The 17338-nt window shown below is 35.2% G+C and overlaps 1 protein-coding gene across 2 annotated transcripts in view; it reads right to left on the reverse strand.

The window, feature by feature from the left end:
- LOC143250594 (uncharacterized) overlaps positions 1 to 16732 on the reverse strand; it is a 105998-nt gene extending 89266 nt beyond the window's left edge. For both annotated transcript variants that reach the window (XM_076501391.1, XM_076501390.1), the window contains exons 1-2: positions 16062 to 16732; positions 12672 to 12924 (exon numbers count right to left, since the gene is read on the reverse strand). In XM_076501391.1, the coding sequence (XP_076357506.1) occupies positions 12672 to 12924; positions 16062 to 16235 (427 nt within the window). In that variant the 5' untranslated portion in view covers positions 16236 to 16732. The remainder of the gene's footprint in view (positions 1 to 12671; positions 12925 to 16061) is intronic.
- Between the last annotated feature and the right edge of the window lie 606 nt (positions 16733 to 17338).

Here is a 17338-nt window from a genome sequence, read left to right on the forward strand (position 1 = left end):
GGGAAACAGAAACATTCCACAGAACTAACAGACGAGAATGAAAACCATGAAAGGAGGCAGTACAAGCCACATAGTACTGTAGGGAACAAACTGGGCAAAGTTGATCCAGATCCAAATGGGAGTACAAGTAGGAAATGAAAGGTAAGAAATTAGGAAACCTTCCCAGGCAGTCCGTTTCTTAAGAAGGATGTACAAAACATTAATGGCATAAATACTGGAACAAAGAGACTACATGCCAGGAAGAGGAGAAAGCAGGTCAAAAGGGAAAGATGGTACAAGAAACATATTGCAAAAGGTTTAGAGGAAGAACCAGACATGGTTATGAAGGGTCACACTGAAATCCCAATCCAGCAGGACAAAGGTATGAGGTGGATGAAGCAGCTGAATAGAATGTAAAAAGAGGGAACTAACAGAGGATAAGAAAGCATTCTAGAAACAAGAGAATTCAAAAGTGTTTAACAGAGCAGCTCTAGAACTAGCAACAGTTGTTATGGACAAACTGTGGTAAAACAGTTAGGTGAAGAATGGAACAGATGAAGAAGAGTAAGATGAGTTTGAAGGAAGAGCAACACCTCTGGTACACAGATAAAGAGGAAGATAAAAGTGTACAGGTAAGAAAAAACTTTACATGAAGAAAGAGTTTTTGAACTGAGGCAAGGTACCAGATAATAAGCTACACGATAAGATGGAGCTCAAAGAAATATATCCAATCAAAACTTTCAAAGAAGTGACATGAACATGAAAACTAGCAGGACATGATAAGGAGTGGTATGTATAAGGGAAACTAATATGGAGAAGAGTATGATCAAAGGGTAAGCATAAAGATGAAGATCCTTCCAATTTTGACTGAATGAATACATCTCTTGAGCTGAGTGGTGTGAAACTGGAGACCAAAAGGATAAATGTTTGGCATTCCAGTGAGTGGTATCTATATATGATGTTTACAGTTAAGAAAACACCCTTGGAAATACCTGAAGATTGAAGAACCCCACTGTGTGATGAACCTGGTTGAGAGAAGATAAGTGATTGGCTACAAGATACATAATTTCCAGTTAGGCATGTCAGGACCATCATGTATTAATTGTTGGCTCAGTACAGAAGATATAGAGCTTGAAAACACAAAGAAGAGATCTGAATTTGGCTACACCTTTCTTCAGTGATATACTGACCTTAGTGAAATTGTCAGAATGAGCCAGAATCACTTGCCCTGTATGACTAGGAGGAAATGAAATAGAGCACAACAAACTGCTAAAAGTTCTTGGATATTGATACAGAGAGTACCCTCTTAGATGGATCATTGACTAGAAATCTCTAAAAAATTGAAGAAGACCCCCAACATACCAAGGAAGCTGTGAATAGATGAGACTGAAGACAAAGCGGAGGAATGGGAATCCAACCGTGGTCAAGTCCCTGCCAAGCCTCAAAGTGTGGTTGGCCCTGATCATAAGGATGGCCCAAGGGATCATGGGAGAAGTCATACCACTCAAGAAGCATCCACTGAAGGGAACACATGTGCCAGACACAAGAAAATGAGAGTTTTGAAAGTAACCCAAATTCCCAAAAGAGATAGAACCCACTATGCAGAAAGAGAAAGAGAAGGTAGAGCTTTTGTCACTGTCTGTTCCGTATCCTGGAGCTAAAGTGGAGAAGATTGGGTCTGACTAAGATGGGAATTGAAGATACTACATGGCATAATAAAAGACTTCTCCAACTTAATGAGAAAATCCTACCTGATTAACTTTCTGAAGAAGTAAACAGGTTTGATTGATGAACAAAACATGGGAAAAGACAAGCAGAAGCCAGTCATCCAAGAAAAGGAGAGTCCAAAAAGTCCAACAAGTGAAAATGATGGACAAAAAGCATACCACTCTACAAAACACACATAGATGAAGAAAGACCAAATGGCAGCACCAAGAACAGGAAGACATGACCTGTGTGGGCAAACTGAAGAAAACATGACATCGGAGCAGTTAGGAAATTAATATAAGCAAGCATCCATCAAGAAGATTTAGTCATCAATAGTAACCAGGGAAAAACAAACCAAAGTAAGAGCCGAAACAACATGAAGAAGCAAGGTGGCTCCAGATATGAATTAAATCAGGACAGATATAAGATAAGTCTCTAATCTCCTGTATTTTAAAAGAGAATATTTAGATGGGAGTAAAAACCCCATTTGAGTAGGTATCACCCATGTGACAGCCTCATTGTATAGTAGGTTGTGAACTGACTAAACAAGATGCCTGGAAGAGAAATGATCCTAACAAGGAGCAAAAAATACCTGGGAAGTGGATAGTAGGGAGTGGTAATGAAGGCAAAAACTTTCATCCAGAACCCAAAAATCCCATGATATTGTTGCAAAGTGTAACCAAAAAGACATATAATCTAAACACTCAAACAGAAAGTACTCTTTACTAACATACTAAAGAAACCAAGAAATTTGTAAGTCTATAAATTACATAAATATAATACTTGCAAAACTATGAAATTTGACCTAAAATATAAAACAATAAGCAACATCTAAAGTTCAAAACCACTAAAGGAACTTAAAAGATAAAAGACATAAATATTAAACTTCTAAAAAACACTCAAATAACCAATAAGACAAAGTAAATGGAAGTAAAATCCACACTGAACAAAAATGAGAATGAAAAGGCACTCAATTAAGAATAACAATATTGAACTCAAAACTAATTCCCAAATACATGTGACTAGTAAAGAAAAAGAAATGTAGAAACTAACTAACAAACAGTAAAAGAAAGTATAATTAAAAAATCAACACACCCACAAAATTGGCTAGTTTTAATTACCTAAATTTCTGTGCAAAACCCATATATGTGTGTGTGTGTGTGTGCATATAGTGAAAGTTAAACAAAAACAAAGTAATAATCAAACTCTAAATGCAAATTTAAACTAAAGTAACTAAAATGGTAAAAGAATTATAAAAACCTAACATAAAATACTGAGCACAGGAGATATGAAATATGTAAACTGTCACAAGGCAAACAGGTCAATCCCTAAAAGTTCATACAAACTTGCTAAACATGGGTATACCTACAGAGAATGAGGAATATATGCTGAACAACTTACCACAGATGTCCTGGAAAAAAGAACAGTACCTAACCTAAGAGATTACGTGAAAATGAGGTAACAGGTGGAAGGTGCAGAAAAAGAAATATCTACTTGGGAGTTGTATCTTTCTTCACAAAAAATTGTAAAGAAAAGGATGAAATAATTGGCTGAATACAAGACATGAATTCCCAGTAAACTAAAGCCTCTACTTTCCCAGCAGACATGAGTGATCTTGAAACCTATTGCAGGAATTTCATCATCTGTTATATTAAATCTCAAAGTCATATGAACAAATTAGAACTCAGAAATATTTTGATAACAAAGAAGTAGAAACAACAGAAATCAAACAGAAGAAGTTGAAACTGGTATAAATTTGTGATCAAATACAATCAGAATTTTATAGTCACATGGAGAGCTAGTTAAAACACATGACTATATACTTGGAAGTCAATCAAGAATATGAGGATTGTTCTAGAATTGTATAGGAAACTAGCTGCACTAGTATAGAAGGTGCAGTATGATCAGCACATGTTCTGAAATAGTGTGAGACAGATGGAAAATGAAAGCCTGATGCATGTTTAACAAAAAATTTTTAGCAATACTTAGAGGCCAGTTCAGTATCAAGAAAGCTGTGAATGACAGAAGGTAAGACTGTTTTGGAAGAAACATTATTTTAAGAATCAATACCATCTGTAGTTGTTATTAGTAAAAAATTAACTTTATTATGGTACAAGTTAAGAAAAAAAACAACATAAAAACTAAAACCACAACTAAATTAGGATTTAACATTAAAAGATTTCTACCAAATTTATATAATAATGAGAAATACCATAAAGGCACACTGTATTAAACTGAATATTCTGAGTTTCTATACAGGAGAAACAAGTAGGAAAGTAATGACTAGATGTAAGGAACATAAAAAATGAAAAGAGGCAAATGTAGATGAACATATGACTGAAAAAAGAAGAGAAATTTTAAAATATTGAAGTGCTGAATATAAAGTAAAACCCAAACAAACAAAATTATCGAGAACCACTATGAATCAAACAATTAAAACACTGATAAACATCAGGAGCATTATTATATTTGTATTAATTACCCCTAAAACTGGAGGGAACTACTTTCAAGAACTAAATTATCTAATTGGATGTATTTACAATTTGAATGTGTTTGTACCTGAAATGCTGTATATGTTCATGTTTCATTCAAAGTTCTGATCAACTTATTTTAAAAAACGATGTTGAATTTGGACAAGAATAGAGCTGAGTAGTTTGAAATATTTGGTAATCAGTTAGCACATACTCTTTTCACCCCTCATACAACAGAATAAAAAAAACATATGTCCAGTTAATAACTTTTTCAAAATTTGCATTATTCTAACATGAAATTACTCCAATTTAATCTCTGTAATGCACGTGTGTATCGACAACATGTTAATATTGAAAATCAATTACCTTATAACACCAAAATGTTTATATTTTATTTGACAATCAATGTTTCACCTTAAAGCTTCTTCTACAGTAATCACTGGTTATGTTTTGGTAAATGCTCTTGAATAACCTGTAAAGTGAAACAATAAGTGTCTAATTAAATACAAACAACATTTTGGCATTATAAGGTAATTGATATCTAATATTAATATGAAAATACTCTTCCTATCTCAACTCACTTTGTTTTTTTAATTTTGCAAGTAATTATAAACTTATCCTTCACTTCATGTGAAAGACTTCTTGGAATAGGTTTCTTTCAGAAGCAGTAAAGCATGGAAAACTGAAGGAATTCAAAAGGAGAATTAATGAATACTTAAACATCAGACTTAGATATAAAATCTGATAAAAGGTTAAAATTAAAGTAAAATTATTAAAATTCATAAAAGGAAATTAAGGTAAAACAAAACAAAGTTTAATTCTTGGATTTAATGCTATTTACGTTTTTACAACTTGTATTACGACTTTTTGTAGCACAATTGTAATTATCATAACTTGCCAGGATGACTAATGGGTAAGTTCAAACATCAGCATTAGTCACCTGAAGTTGGCCTTTCCAGTCCTGGTTTTGAGTTATTTGACATTATGGCCATTTTCAGAAAGTAAACTAATACAAGTTTTAAAAGACTTGTAGCAAAATTTTAATTATTATAACTTGCAAGGATGACTAATGGGTAGTCCAAACAACAGTGTTAGATACATAAAGTTGGCCTTTCTAGTCCTGGTTTCAAGTTATTTGATGTTAAGGCCATTTTCTAATTTCAAATTGAACTAGATGTACTTTGATTCCTAAAAGGTATTAAAAATTAAAAAAAAGGTACAATTTATAAATTAAAAATTAAATAGCATTAAAAAGATTAATGGCCTTTAAAAAAGCTAAAACATTTGTAAGGTGGACAGCACAACCATCATCAATAACACTATCTAACATTATAGATAAAACTTGGGACAAACTTGTTTAAAATGGTGCCATCATTGAGAGTCATAATGATGGCAAGACAGTAAAATGTAGCTTACTGTGAACTGAGTGTCACACAGACCACACATTGATGCATCAGTCCCAGATAAAAAAAAAATGATGAGTTAAGAAACTGTGATCAATGCTTAGTCCAGTTTGGACAAATTCCTCTTTCTGATCCTTACAGAAGCAAGTCCAATAGAGGGTTTTATTTGGAAAAGCTTGTTTTCATGTTGCTCACTCCAACTGGCATGGAGCCACACCTTCAATACAGGACCACAGTCCATGTATGGAACAGGCACAGCAGTGATGGTGCCAAAGCTGACCGATTTAGCTGAGGTGTTAGCGAGCCCATTCTCGTGAAAACCAACGTGGCCTGGTATCCAAAAAAACTGGATAGAAGTAAATGTTAAAGAGAAATGAGTCAGTTGGTTTTGAATATCTGAAAGAATATGGTGAGAACTAAGTTGAAGAGATTCCAGGGCCAGTGGGGAACAAAGCGAGTAAGTATAAATAGTGCAATTTGAGTACTGCTTAGCTTCTATGTGATCCAGAGCAAGAGAAATATCAGCAAGTTCAGCAGTGAACACAGAAGCTGTGGAGGGGATTCTGCATGCAACCACTGAACCATAACAAACCATGGCAGAGCCTACACAGTCACCTGATTTTGAACCAGCTGTATAAATAGGAATGGAAGGATAGTTTGAAACATGTTCAACAAATAACAGACAGTACTTCCAATTGGGAGTGTCTGCTTTTCTCAGATGACTTAAAGAAAGGTCACATTTGGGTATTGTAAAAAGCCATGGGGGGGATGGGCTGACCAGTGGATACAGCAATGTTACCCAAGGACAAACCCAATTCATCCAACTGTGCCTGGATATAAAGGTCAAAAGGAGCAATGGCAGATTGTTTGTTCTGAAAAAGTATGGCCCACTGAGGAAGGAAAATACATCCCCAAGTGGGATGCTGTGGTAAGGATCGAAGTTTTGAAGCATACAGTAAAGAAAGTTGCAAACGGTGGAGGTGTAGAGTAGTTTATGAGACTCTGTGTATAAGCTCTAGAGTGGGGAAGTGCAGAGCTGAAGTCCCTGATGATGAAAGGGGTCCACAGCATCTTCAAGGCTGAGGTCTTGCAAAACCATAGACCAGTGACCCATAATCTAATTTTGATCAAGTAGAGTACAATATATCTTTAGCATAGAACATCGATCCATTCCTAAGAGGGTAGAAGATGTTCAGTGCTCTTGTACATTTGACTTGCAGCTGCTTGATGTGTGGCATAAAGGTCAGCTTATGGTTAAAGATAAGTCCCAAGAACTTTGTCATAGAGACCACAGGTAAAACAACTTCACCGATACGGAGTTCAGGATCAGGGTGAATACTCCATTGGCAGCAAAAGTGCATGCAAATGGTTTTAGAGAGAGAGAAGTTAAAACCGTTTACTGTGGTTCACTTCAGTAAATGACTGAGGGCAGTGGGTAGTTGCAGCTCAGCATACCTCATGTTCAATGATTTACATGAGATATGAAAGTTGTTGACATAGAGCCATTTTGCAACAGTAAGAGGGAGTTGTTCAGTGATGGCATTTATCTTTATACTGAAAAGTGTGACACTCAAAACACAGCCCTGAGGGACTCCAATTTCCTGTAGAAAAGAATGAGAAAGTGGCAAATACACTTGGAACTACTTGTCCATTAAAATTTTTTAAAATAAGAACAAGCAAATGACCACATAACCCACATAAATGGAAGTGTCGCAAAATGCCATACTTCCACGTAGTATCATAAACCTTCTCAATGTCAAAGAATATTGATACAAGATGTTTTTGTTTGAAATAGGTTTCTCTGATTGACATTTCAAGTCAAATCAGGTGGTCCATGGTGGAGCTCTGTCATCAAAACCCACACTGGGTGGGAGAGAGGAAGTTGTTTGATTCAACAAACCATACAAGGTAAGAATTAACCATTCTCTCTAAGGTCTTAAAGAGACAGCTCATCAAAGCAATTGGACAGTAGTTTAAAGAAATTTTGGGATCCTTCCCAGGCTTAGAAAAAGGTAGAACAATAGCTTGGTGCCAGGCATCATGAAAATATTCTCCTTCCAGATCCAGTTAAAAAAATTCAGAAGAATAGCAGAAGAAGCAGGAGATAGATGGCACATCATTTCGTTGTGTACATCATTTGGTCCAACCAATGTACTGCCAGACCGATGAAGGGCCAGTTTGAGTTCCACCAGTGTAGAGGGATGGTTATAGTCATACAGACAACCATCTCAAAAGAGGTGATTGCTCTGCCCAAGTCTTGATGGCTAAGAAGGTGGAGGATGAAGCAGAAGTACTAGATACCTGGCAAAACTCTGAGTATCAGCTACTTCCTGGCCATCAGAGAGAAAAATTGAGGGGGGACAGAATTATATTGCTCACTGACCTTTTGAATCTTGTCCCACATGGTTTTAGAATTGGTGATAAAATATATGCTGGTTGTGAACTTAATCGAAGTTTCCTTTTGGCTTTGACATCTTACCCATTGAACATGTGCATGGGCCTGCTGGATAGCAATGCAGTTCAAGAGTATGGGATATCTATGAAAAGTATCCCACGGCTATTTTAGAGCCTTCCCTGCCATGTGGCAGGCAAGATTCCACCATGGATGAGGATATCATGGAAAATGTTTTGAGGTTTTAGGAATACACTGAGCAGCTGCCTGTATAATACAATCAGTTACTGCTGCCACACAGTTGTCTATTGATGGCAGGATCAAGTTCTGCAAGAGCAGTGAAAGAGGGCCAGTTTGCCTGATCCAGTTTCTACCAGGGCATGTGGGACAGGTGGCATTGACCACGGCCAGTTTCTCTCAAGATTATAGGAAAATGATCACTGCCTCATAAATTATTGTCAACCCTTCACGAAAAATGGGAAAATAATGAAGGGAAGCAAACTGAGAGATCAATAGCAGTAAAGGACTGATTAGGTGTATGAAAATAAGTTGAAGAACCAGTATTGAAAAGAGAAAGGTTGTGATCAGAGAGCATACACTCTACAGAGTGACCCCTCTCTTCAGTAACAGCACTTTCCAAGAGGGGATGATGTCCATTAAAAGTCCCCCAGGATTAAAGAGGGAGACTGCAACTGTTCAATGATAGCATCAAGGTCTGATTGATCATATGTCTCTCCAGGTGACAGGTTGAGAGAACAAACAGTAATGATATGACCCAAGGAAATACAGATGGCTCCAGCCTCCAAGAGTGTGTTGAGTGACAGAAATACGGTGGGCACATGCTGATCAACCAACAGTGCCACCCCTCCATGCACTTGTCCATCACATAGCCTGTCATTTCTGTACAGAGAAACCTTTATCAGCAGGTTTCCTGTACGGAAAGACATACAAGATGGTAGGAAGCAATCTGCGCTTTGATGTCACCCAGATTAGAATGTAAGCCTCGACAGTTCCATTGTATCAAGGTGGCCATTTTTATTTATGTGTTGGAGAACTGGGTGGAAAACCTTTCTGTTTACAACCACATCGTTTTTCTTTATTGTCTTTTTTAAAGGGATGTTTATTGACCTCCATGGATCCTGCCCCAGGTCGATTAAGCAGGTCTTTGTTGCTGGAAGAGGATCCCAGCAACTGAGGGCATGAGCAAATGATCATTTTCCATCTTGGGGTAGTAGAAGATGTACCCAAGGAAATGCCTGTGCCTGGAACCAAAAGAAGTGGATGTTGGGTTTGCTGGAACGAATGTCAGGGATAGAGATAGGTGCTGACATTGATTCATCAACTTTTTTAACCATGGAGGTCAGAAGACTTTTCATATGGTTTGAGAATGATTCTTTTGGAGGCACAGAGAGATCTGTCTGCACTCCCACTGTAGTAGTGGAATGAAGTGCAGCAGCATACGTCTGAGATGAAGTGGTGGACAGCAACTTTCGAGCTTCAGGGTAAGTAGTGTTTTGAATTGTCTTCAAACACTGCACCTCTTTTTCTTCCAACCATTTAGGGCAAGAATGAAAGTAGGGTGGGTGACAGCCATTGCAATTGATGCAATGAGAGTTTGTTTCACACAGGCATCGTGTTCCTTGCCACTGCAACAAGCATACATCAAGGAATCAAGGCATGATGTCTTCGAATGACCTAGCCACTGACACTGGAAACATCTGATAGGATTTAGAATGTATGCCCATACTTTGCAATTAAGATGACCTGCCTTGATGGTGGCAGGTAGATGCAGTGATGTAAATGTTTAAATGAGGACACTGGTTGGCATCATTATTCCATCTTTGAGAGTGAAAAGATGCCTCACTGCAGAAACTCCTTGGGTGTAGAAACCAGCGAGAATCTCCAACTTGGAGATGTTCTATGGGGTGTAACCTCAATAGTTATATCCCCAATCACCTTTGAATGTAAGAGGAGTTCACTGTGTTTAAATGTGGATATTTCTACCAATATGCCACCAGAGTGAAGCTTTTCGACTGACTTTGGAGAGTCAGCACATCCCTCTAGTCCCTTCTGAATAAAAAAAGGGGAGACATTTGCCCTAAAGCTTTGTCTGAAAGAGAATGCAATATAAGAAAATGAGGTACAGGTGTTACAGATGTTGAAGATTGCTGCTCAGAATAGGTAAGACATGATCACTTACCTATGGACTCTTTTTCACTATTTTATTTAAGGTTTTATTTGGAGGATCCATAATAGAAAAAGAATGTTTTGATGCCCACTGACCCCACCCATCATAAAGCCTTACAAGGGGATGCACTACCATGCCAAACAAGAACTCCACAACAATGCCAGGGTTTCATGAGCACTATACCCAAACACTAGCATCAGATACAATGCCCCCAACACCTGTTGAAAACATCCAACATTGGTATTTGGTTGACCCTAGCCCAAGTGGACCAGCTGATTGACCCTAGGGAGACACCAAAAGGCTGCAGACCTACAAGAATTCAAGGCCAAAGTAGTATGTTAGGGTGGGACCTCTCAACCAACAGGATCCTTTCCTCCCCTTCACAGGTCATCATGCACGGCAAACATGCGAGTGGATGCTTAGATTCCAGAAGAGGTAAGCTGAAAGAACAAAATCTTCCCTGGGAGGTTCCCTCACCATGCACAGGAATCCACACCAAGGGGAGCCCAAAAAGACCAATGGACTGATTCTATGGCAGCCACACGATAGACCTCTTGTCTACATGAATCTAAGACTTCAGTGATGTGTTGTAACTGCTTCAGACACAACTCAAATATCATGGTCCTATCTTCCTCTTCATGGGTCTCTACACAGACAAACATGTGGATGGATGTACAGATCCCAGAGGAGATAAACTGAAATTACAGAACCTTCTCTGGACGGTCTTCTCACCATGTATGAGAGCCCACCTCAAGGAGCACATAACTGAAGGAACAAAGAAAGGTAGGGAAGAATGAGTGGTGTATGTGGCTCTGGCTGAGACAAATGGACTACAAAAGTTGTAAGGGTAAAGTCAGTGGATTGACATTACCGATGGCTCAATTTTGTCAAGGACTGGATCAAAGATATGCAGCCTCAGAAGAAGGAGCACAACTTGAGACAGAAAATCCAAGAAATCTGAATCATGACTAAGAGAATTCCAGGATGAAAATGAGAATGATCAGCAAAATCTAGAGGTAGAAAAATATTAACAAAGTCTTTGTCAGCCAGCAGATTCAATAGTTTCAGTTTGATGCTGTGGCTAAGTTTGAGGAGAAAGGATTGACTCTGTAATATTTGACCTCCCAATGTATGAAAGCAGATAAATGCAAGGTCAGAATCAATCAAATATAATATTTGCCAAACTCTCCAGAAGATATCTGGCCTGTCCTTTTGATTTTATTCCATCACCAGTACATGGAAAATCAGCTGCACTATCTGATTGTATCAGATCCACCAACATAATCTTACTGTACACCACAGGATTAAAGGTTCACATTTCATACCTGGTTTATAAGACAACCTTCAGTTTTGAGGGATTTTTTAAAACTTCAAATATTGTCTTATATGTCATTATGTATGGTACTAATCGCAACGATGGGGGAGCGCAAGGCCTGTGGGATGCGTAAAAAAAAGGTCTGCACATAAAGGGCAGCACTGAATGACAATAGCTAATATTGTGAGTGGAGGTAAGTACCACATTGGAATAGTGGATATGGATTATCATAATTTAAATGTAATGCTTAACACAGGTAAGAACCAATAATGTGACTGAAGAAATGTATCTTGGCATAGTGGTAAATAAGTCATTCAAGCCTGTGAGGCACTGCTTTGTTGTTAGGAAGTAAGCTAATAAAGTTTTAAAAAGCCTTGACAGATATGTTGATTTCAATTTAAGAGAGAGAATTATCTCTTTATATAAGTTATTAGTCAAACATCACTCATCATATTACATACAGTTTTTGTCTACTTATTTAAGATAGGATATTACTTCTTTGAAAGAGTTTAAAAGAGTTACTAAAATGATTCTGAGGATGAGAAGATTATCTTATGAGGATACATTAAGATCTGTTAAGCTTTTTTATCTTGAGCACAGAAAGGCATGATGATATCTTATTTAAACTTACAAGATCAGTTGTGGGATCAACAAGATAAAACCTCCAATTTCTTTGTGTTAATTTCTAAAAATAATAGGATGAGAAACACAAGTTTAAGATTTGGAGAAGGCAGACATACTCCAGTTAAGAGCTTTATCTACCCAACAGAATGATTTAGTTATGGAAGAGTTGCTGAAAAACATTGGTGAAGACCACCACCATACAAAAGCTTAGGAGAAGAATTGGCAATTTCCTGAATAAACAAAGGGTAAGTTTTACCTTTTCTTGTGGCTGAGTGATGTATGTGTTCCATATTGTTTGTGTTATATTTTTGATGATTAAACTCAAAGTCCAGATCAAACAGTCTTAGTAATAATGTAGCATTAAGATAAAGTTATTACTCCTATACCTCTTCTTTCAGATGTTTGTTAGACAAATAAACATTTCATATAGATTCTTATATCATTAAAATTCAGAATCATTCAAAAAAGTATTAAATGTATATATATATACAGACAGAAAGAACTAGAAAAAACACTAATGTTAACATAAACTTCAATATTTTACCCTTCTCACACAGTCTGCCAGTAACACTTTCTCAAGAAAATCACTTACTGCCTTCCTTAATACCGGATCTCTTAGGGATGGTAAATGACCAAGCAGGTGAGATGGATTGATTTCCATTCATAGCTAGAATTTCAGGAGATTTTAAGGTTTTGCATGTTCCAGTGGATGTGCAACATCCATGACTCAGTTCTTGTAACTCCTCATCATCTGTTACCATGGGACTGGACTGACTGCTGACACAACAAACTGACTTTTCTGATATTGACTCCTTGCTTATTGTTTCATCCTCTTCCTTCCGATACTGTCACATATATGAAATTAATGTAATAACTATGTTGAAATACTAAGTTTAATTCAAATAAATATGCAAAGAAATGTCCCTTGTTGAAGATTCTTAGCAATACTTATCATTTATTTGAAATATAATAATAGCTCACGGAAAAAATCAGTAGAATTTATACATGTGTAAATGTGTGTGTGTGTGTAAATTGCTGAATGTTGTGACATATAAACACAGTTTGTACTAAACCTACTAACTGGTTTTGATGTTATATTAGAATTATATTTTACATTGTTTTGTTTCTTTACATACATAGCTCAAAAACATTCTTGGTTTTATGCATATGGTTGGTTTGTGTTGTCCAGTTACCACATTCATGCTATTGACATTTATCTACCTGTAGCATTCCTCATAAAATATCTGTATCATTATATAGCACACTGTATTTATGTTTTCTTTGATATATAATTAGTGTGTTAAGTAACTGAGACCCTTTGAGCTTGTCAATGACTTAACACATTCAGGCATGTATTCATATATTCTCTTAATTTATATTTTACAGATGAAAAAGGGTAGCATATTTCTGTAACTTTCAAACAGTTACAATGTAACTCAAAACCACTTTTAAAATGAAAATGACATCTACAAAACTACAAAAAGATATTCCAAAATTTGTGGTTTATTTCTAATATTCTCATTAGAATTCTTTGATCAACCATTTGGCTCTGATAATTATTAATTCAAGAAGCCAAATTATTGCTCAAACCCCTTTGTATACTATATACTGCTTTAAACAGAATATAACCCACTTGTTTTGAACCATAGACTTTACTGTTTTCAAAGCTGAGGTTCATTAATAAATCTTTAGACCAATTGGTATGATGTCATAAAAGGAATAATAGTGTTTTCAAGAGATTTATATCTATGCTTTTAGATTACAAGAAAAATTTTAAAGGTTATAAATATCTTGTTTACAGGTTAATCTCCACAGAAACATGTCACAGTTAATGGGTTTTTGGAGTGGTATATCCCAGCCTCTGCACTGAGGCGTGTGTTTTGTTTACAAGGCATATGCTTAGTTACACTGAAATCAATGTCAAAACAGAAGAGAATAAAAGGTTTTTGCCATAAACAGCAATAATAAGTTATATTTACTATGTTTTCTTTGTGTATAGTAGCTAATCTAAGAATCTAGTGACAAAGTTTTTACTAGCTTTGATCAAGAGTGATTAAGAATGAGAGAGAGAGAGAAGCTTGCATATCTTTGACTTCCTTAGGAACCCTGAAGAAAAACCTTGTCTGGTCATGGAGATTTACCTATTTTTAACCTTTCAATCTTGCCATTTGCCACAAAAGGATTAATATTTACATTTTTGAGACTATGGCTGACAAAGTCCTTTTCAATAAGGGAAGCATACTGAAAAAGTATGTTTTTGCTAGTAATTTTAGTATCAACACTAAATTTAGAAATACAAAATATAATGTAGTATTGCCCAACAATGCAAATAAAATTATTTATCTATACAATAACAAGGGTCTAAAACAGACACACTTTACAAATTTCCCAGGCATAAAAATTCTTATTTAGTATCACTATTTTTCTAACCCCTGAAACAATTCCTATATCCTTCTTGACTTTATAAACAATCCTATAAGCATCAAAATTGCAAAGCAATTACATGCAAGTCACCTTATTTGAAACTTCCTGAAAAACATATAATCTATTTCAGAAAATTATTTTTAAAATATGTTATGTTTATTCATTATTTGTTTAAAGCTTTCAAGTAACAAGTTGTTTTACCATGCCATTATACTGCTGCATGTTATCTTTTCAATGTTTTAACTTAGTTGTTATCTAGAAGGTGTATGATGACAAGATAAAGTAGTCCTTGTATTTATGACTATTAGTGAGAGAGAGGCTTTGCAATGAGTCTAGACAGAGGACTACATACGAAAATCAGAGTTCAGGTTTCAGTTAGTGAAGTATATGGATCAGTATTACTGAATGCATAAACTGTTACTAAACAAATTAGACAAAAAATTGTACAAGTTTCTTTGTATATTAGTCAAAGTACCATTTTTGATTAAATTTTGTTTAAAGTAAATGTCATTTGTGAACTTAAGTCTACAACTATGTATACGCAATAGTAGTTTGCAGGTTACGGAAGAAATAAAATTAATTTGTTATAATTATGTGGACTGGATTTATTCTTATTTGCACTAAATAAGTTAAAAGAATCAACCTTATGAAAGATGATATTAGAATAGTATATTTTCACAAAAGGTACTGCAAAGCATTGATATTGTATAGTGAAGCTGTGATAAAACTGTATTGATACATTGCTCAATATGATACAATTTACGTTATCTTCATGAAATTTGGAAGGCTTTCAGTAAACATTATAAGACTTTTATACAGAACAAATAAGAATTTATAATAAAGTATTTTTTTCTAAAATTAAATGATTAAATAAAGGAAGAAGAGCACTGATTACTACATGTTGTCTTCATTTTTTTAATCAAATACTTTACATGTAAAGTAACATAAATTAATAACAAAATAGATAGAAAGATACTTAATTCTTTTTATTTTACTTCTCTTATCAGCTGCCTTTTAGTTGGTCAAACCAGAGAAACTGAAAGAGCACTGTAAAGTTTGAAGTACTTAATAAGACAATGTTAGTAGTACAGATAATAAATTACAAACAAAGACATCAAACTTTATAACAAACCATTTATAAAGCTTCTATATGTACATATGTATTGTATCATGGCATCAGTATCTAAATATATATTGCATTACAGCATCAGTAACTAAACATGTGTATCATATCAACTACTATGATGTGATTTGTATCCTTAGTTTTTACTAAGTCATTCCACAGTAAATGGAATACATTATTTCAAGTATCTTAGCACATGCTCTTTGTTTATTTATTTACATTGATTATTTTTCATTGTTTTGTTTAACTAGAATACTAAATAATTTTATTATCCACATTCTACTTTCTATACTGTTGTTTATATTTTGTCTGTAATTTAGAAAATCTTTAAATTGCGGATATAAAATTAAGTAGCTGAATACTTTGTGAAAAGAAAGTTCCGAACGTAATCTAGCAAAGTGTAATTTCAATGTAATCTAAAATCAAATGGCATACCTCACGCTTGGAGCTGGATCTTGCCTCTTCATAACTACTTCTTCTATTATCCACTGACTGGTCTTGTATCTGCATAGGCGATGGTCTTTGTATCTTACATGATTCTTCATTATTTACATTATAATTAAGTTTTTCAAATATGTTAAACCTATTTGACTTTATCTTGGAATTCATAATGTTAGTGTTAGTCAAGAGGTGAAAATAATGTAAAACTCGAATTGTATAATACAACTTGAATTACTCGTGTACTCAGCTAGTTCTTTATAGTAGTAGCATTAAAAAGGCAGGAACCGGGTGTTGTCATTTTCTGATTCGTTCTCACAAAAGCACCAAAACAAGTTTCACTAAGAAGTAAACATTTGCCACACAATTTATAAATATAATTTAACTGGACTTTGAAGCTGACAAAAAAGATACTATTAGTATTATGTTACTGGGTTAGTGTATAAACAACACAGCATGACAAGTTGCATCACATATTGAGATTTGAACTGAATACGTCAGTAACAACGAAATGCAAATATACTTTCAATCTACATACGCCGAAAACTATGTCAAGATCTGCCGTAACTCACGTAAGTCTGCAAGAAAATTTTATAAACATACTTGTAACGACTTACACCGGTCACATCTTTTCTCCATTACTTTCAACATGAGAACCGATACGATGTAAATAAACAACCGCAGTATACCTTACTACGCACAATTTACACCGCAACATGCACTGTTAGTGACATCTAGTGTTTTCTTTCACTGTTTAGCTGCTATAATGTACATTGAAGTACTTTTCTCATATTTAAAAGTTCGTTACCTCTAATTTCAGGTAAAACGTTATTCCTACGACATTTTGTTACTGTATCTTTATTAAAGCGCTATAATGCAGAGACTGAGTAACAATAATTCAAAATTATAACTTACAATCTTTCAGGTGTGAAAGTATTGTATTGGGTTGAGGAATAATTCGTGAGCGTTTTTTCAAGTTAAAAAAATATATTCATAAATGAAACGCTTTCGCAAAATATTTCATGTCATTTGGTAGATAATTTTTTGCTCTAATAAATGGTGTGTTTGATTTTCATATGTCTTTAATTTTTGCTTTCATTTTCAGCTCATTAAGTAGAATGTCAAGTGGACAAAATCGAGCATTTTCGACACCATCTGCTTTTCGCATTTAATTTCTGGCAATTTCGTTTAAAACAATGCATACTATATACCTAAATATTACATGAAATAAAGTATCATAATAAATGTTTTGGGTGTAATGTGTTCATGCATTG

Source organism: Tachypleus tridentatus, chromosome 5, assembly GCF_004210375.1.
Source record: "Tachypleus tridentatus isolate NWPU-2018 chromosome 5, ASM421037v1, whole genome shotgun sequence".
Taxonomy (NCBI): domain Eukaryota; kingdom Metazoa; phylum Arthropoda; class Merostomata; order Xiphosura; family Limulidae; genus Tachypleus; species Tachypleus tridentatus.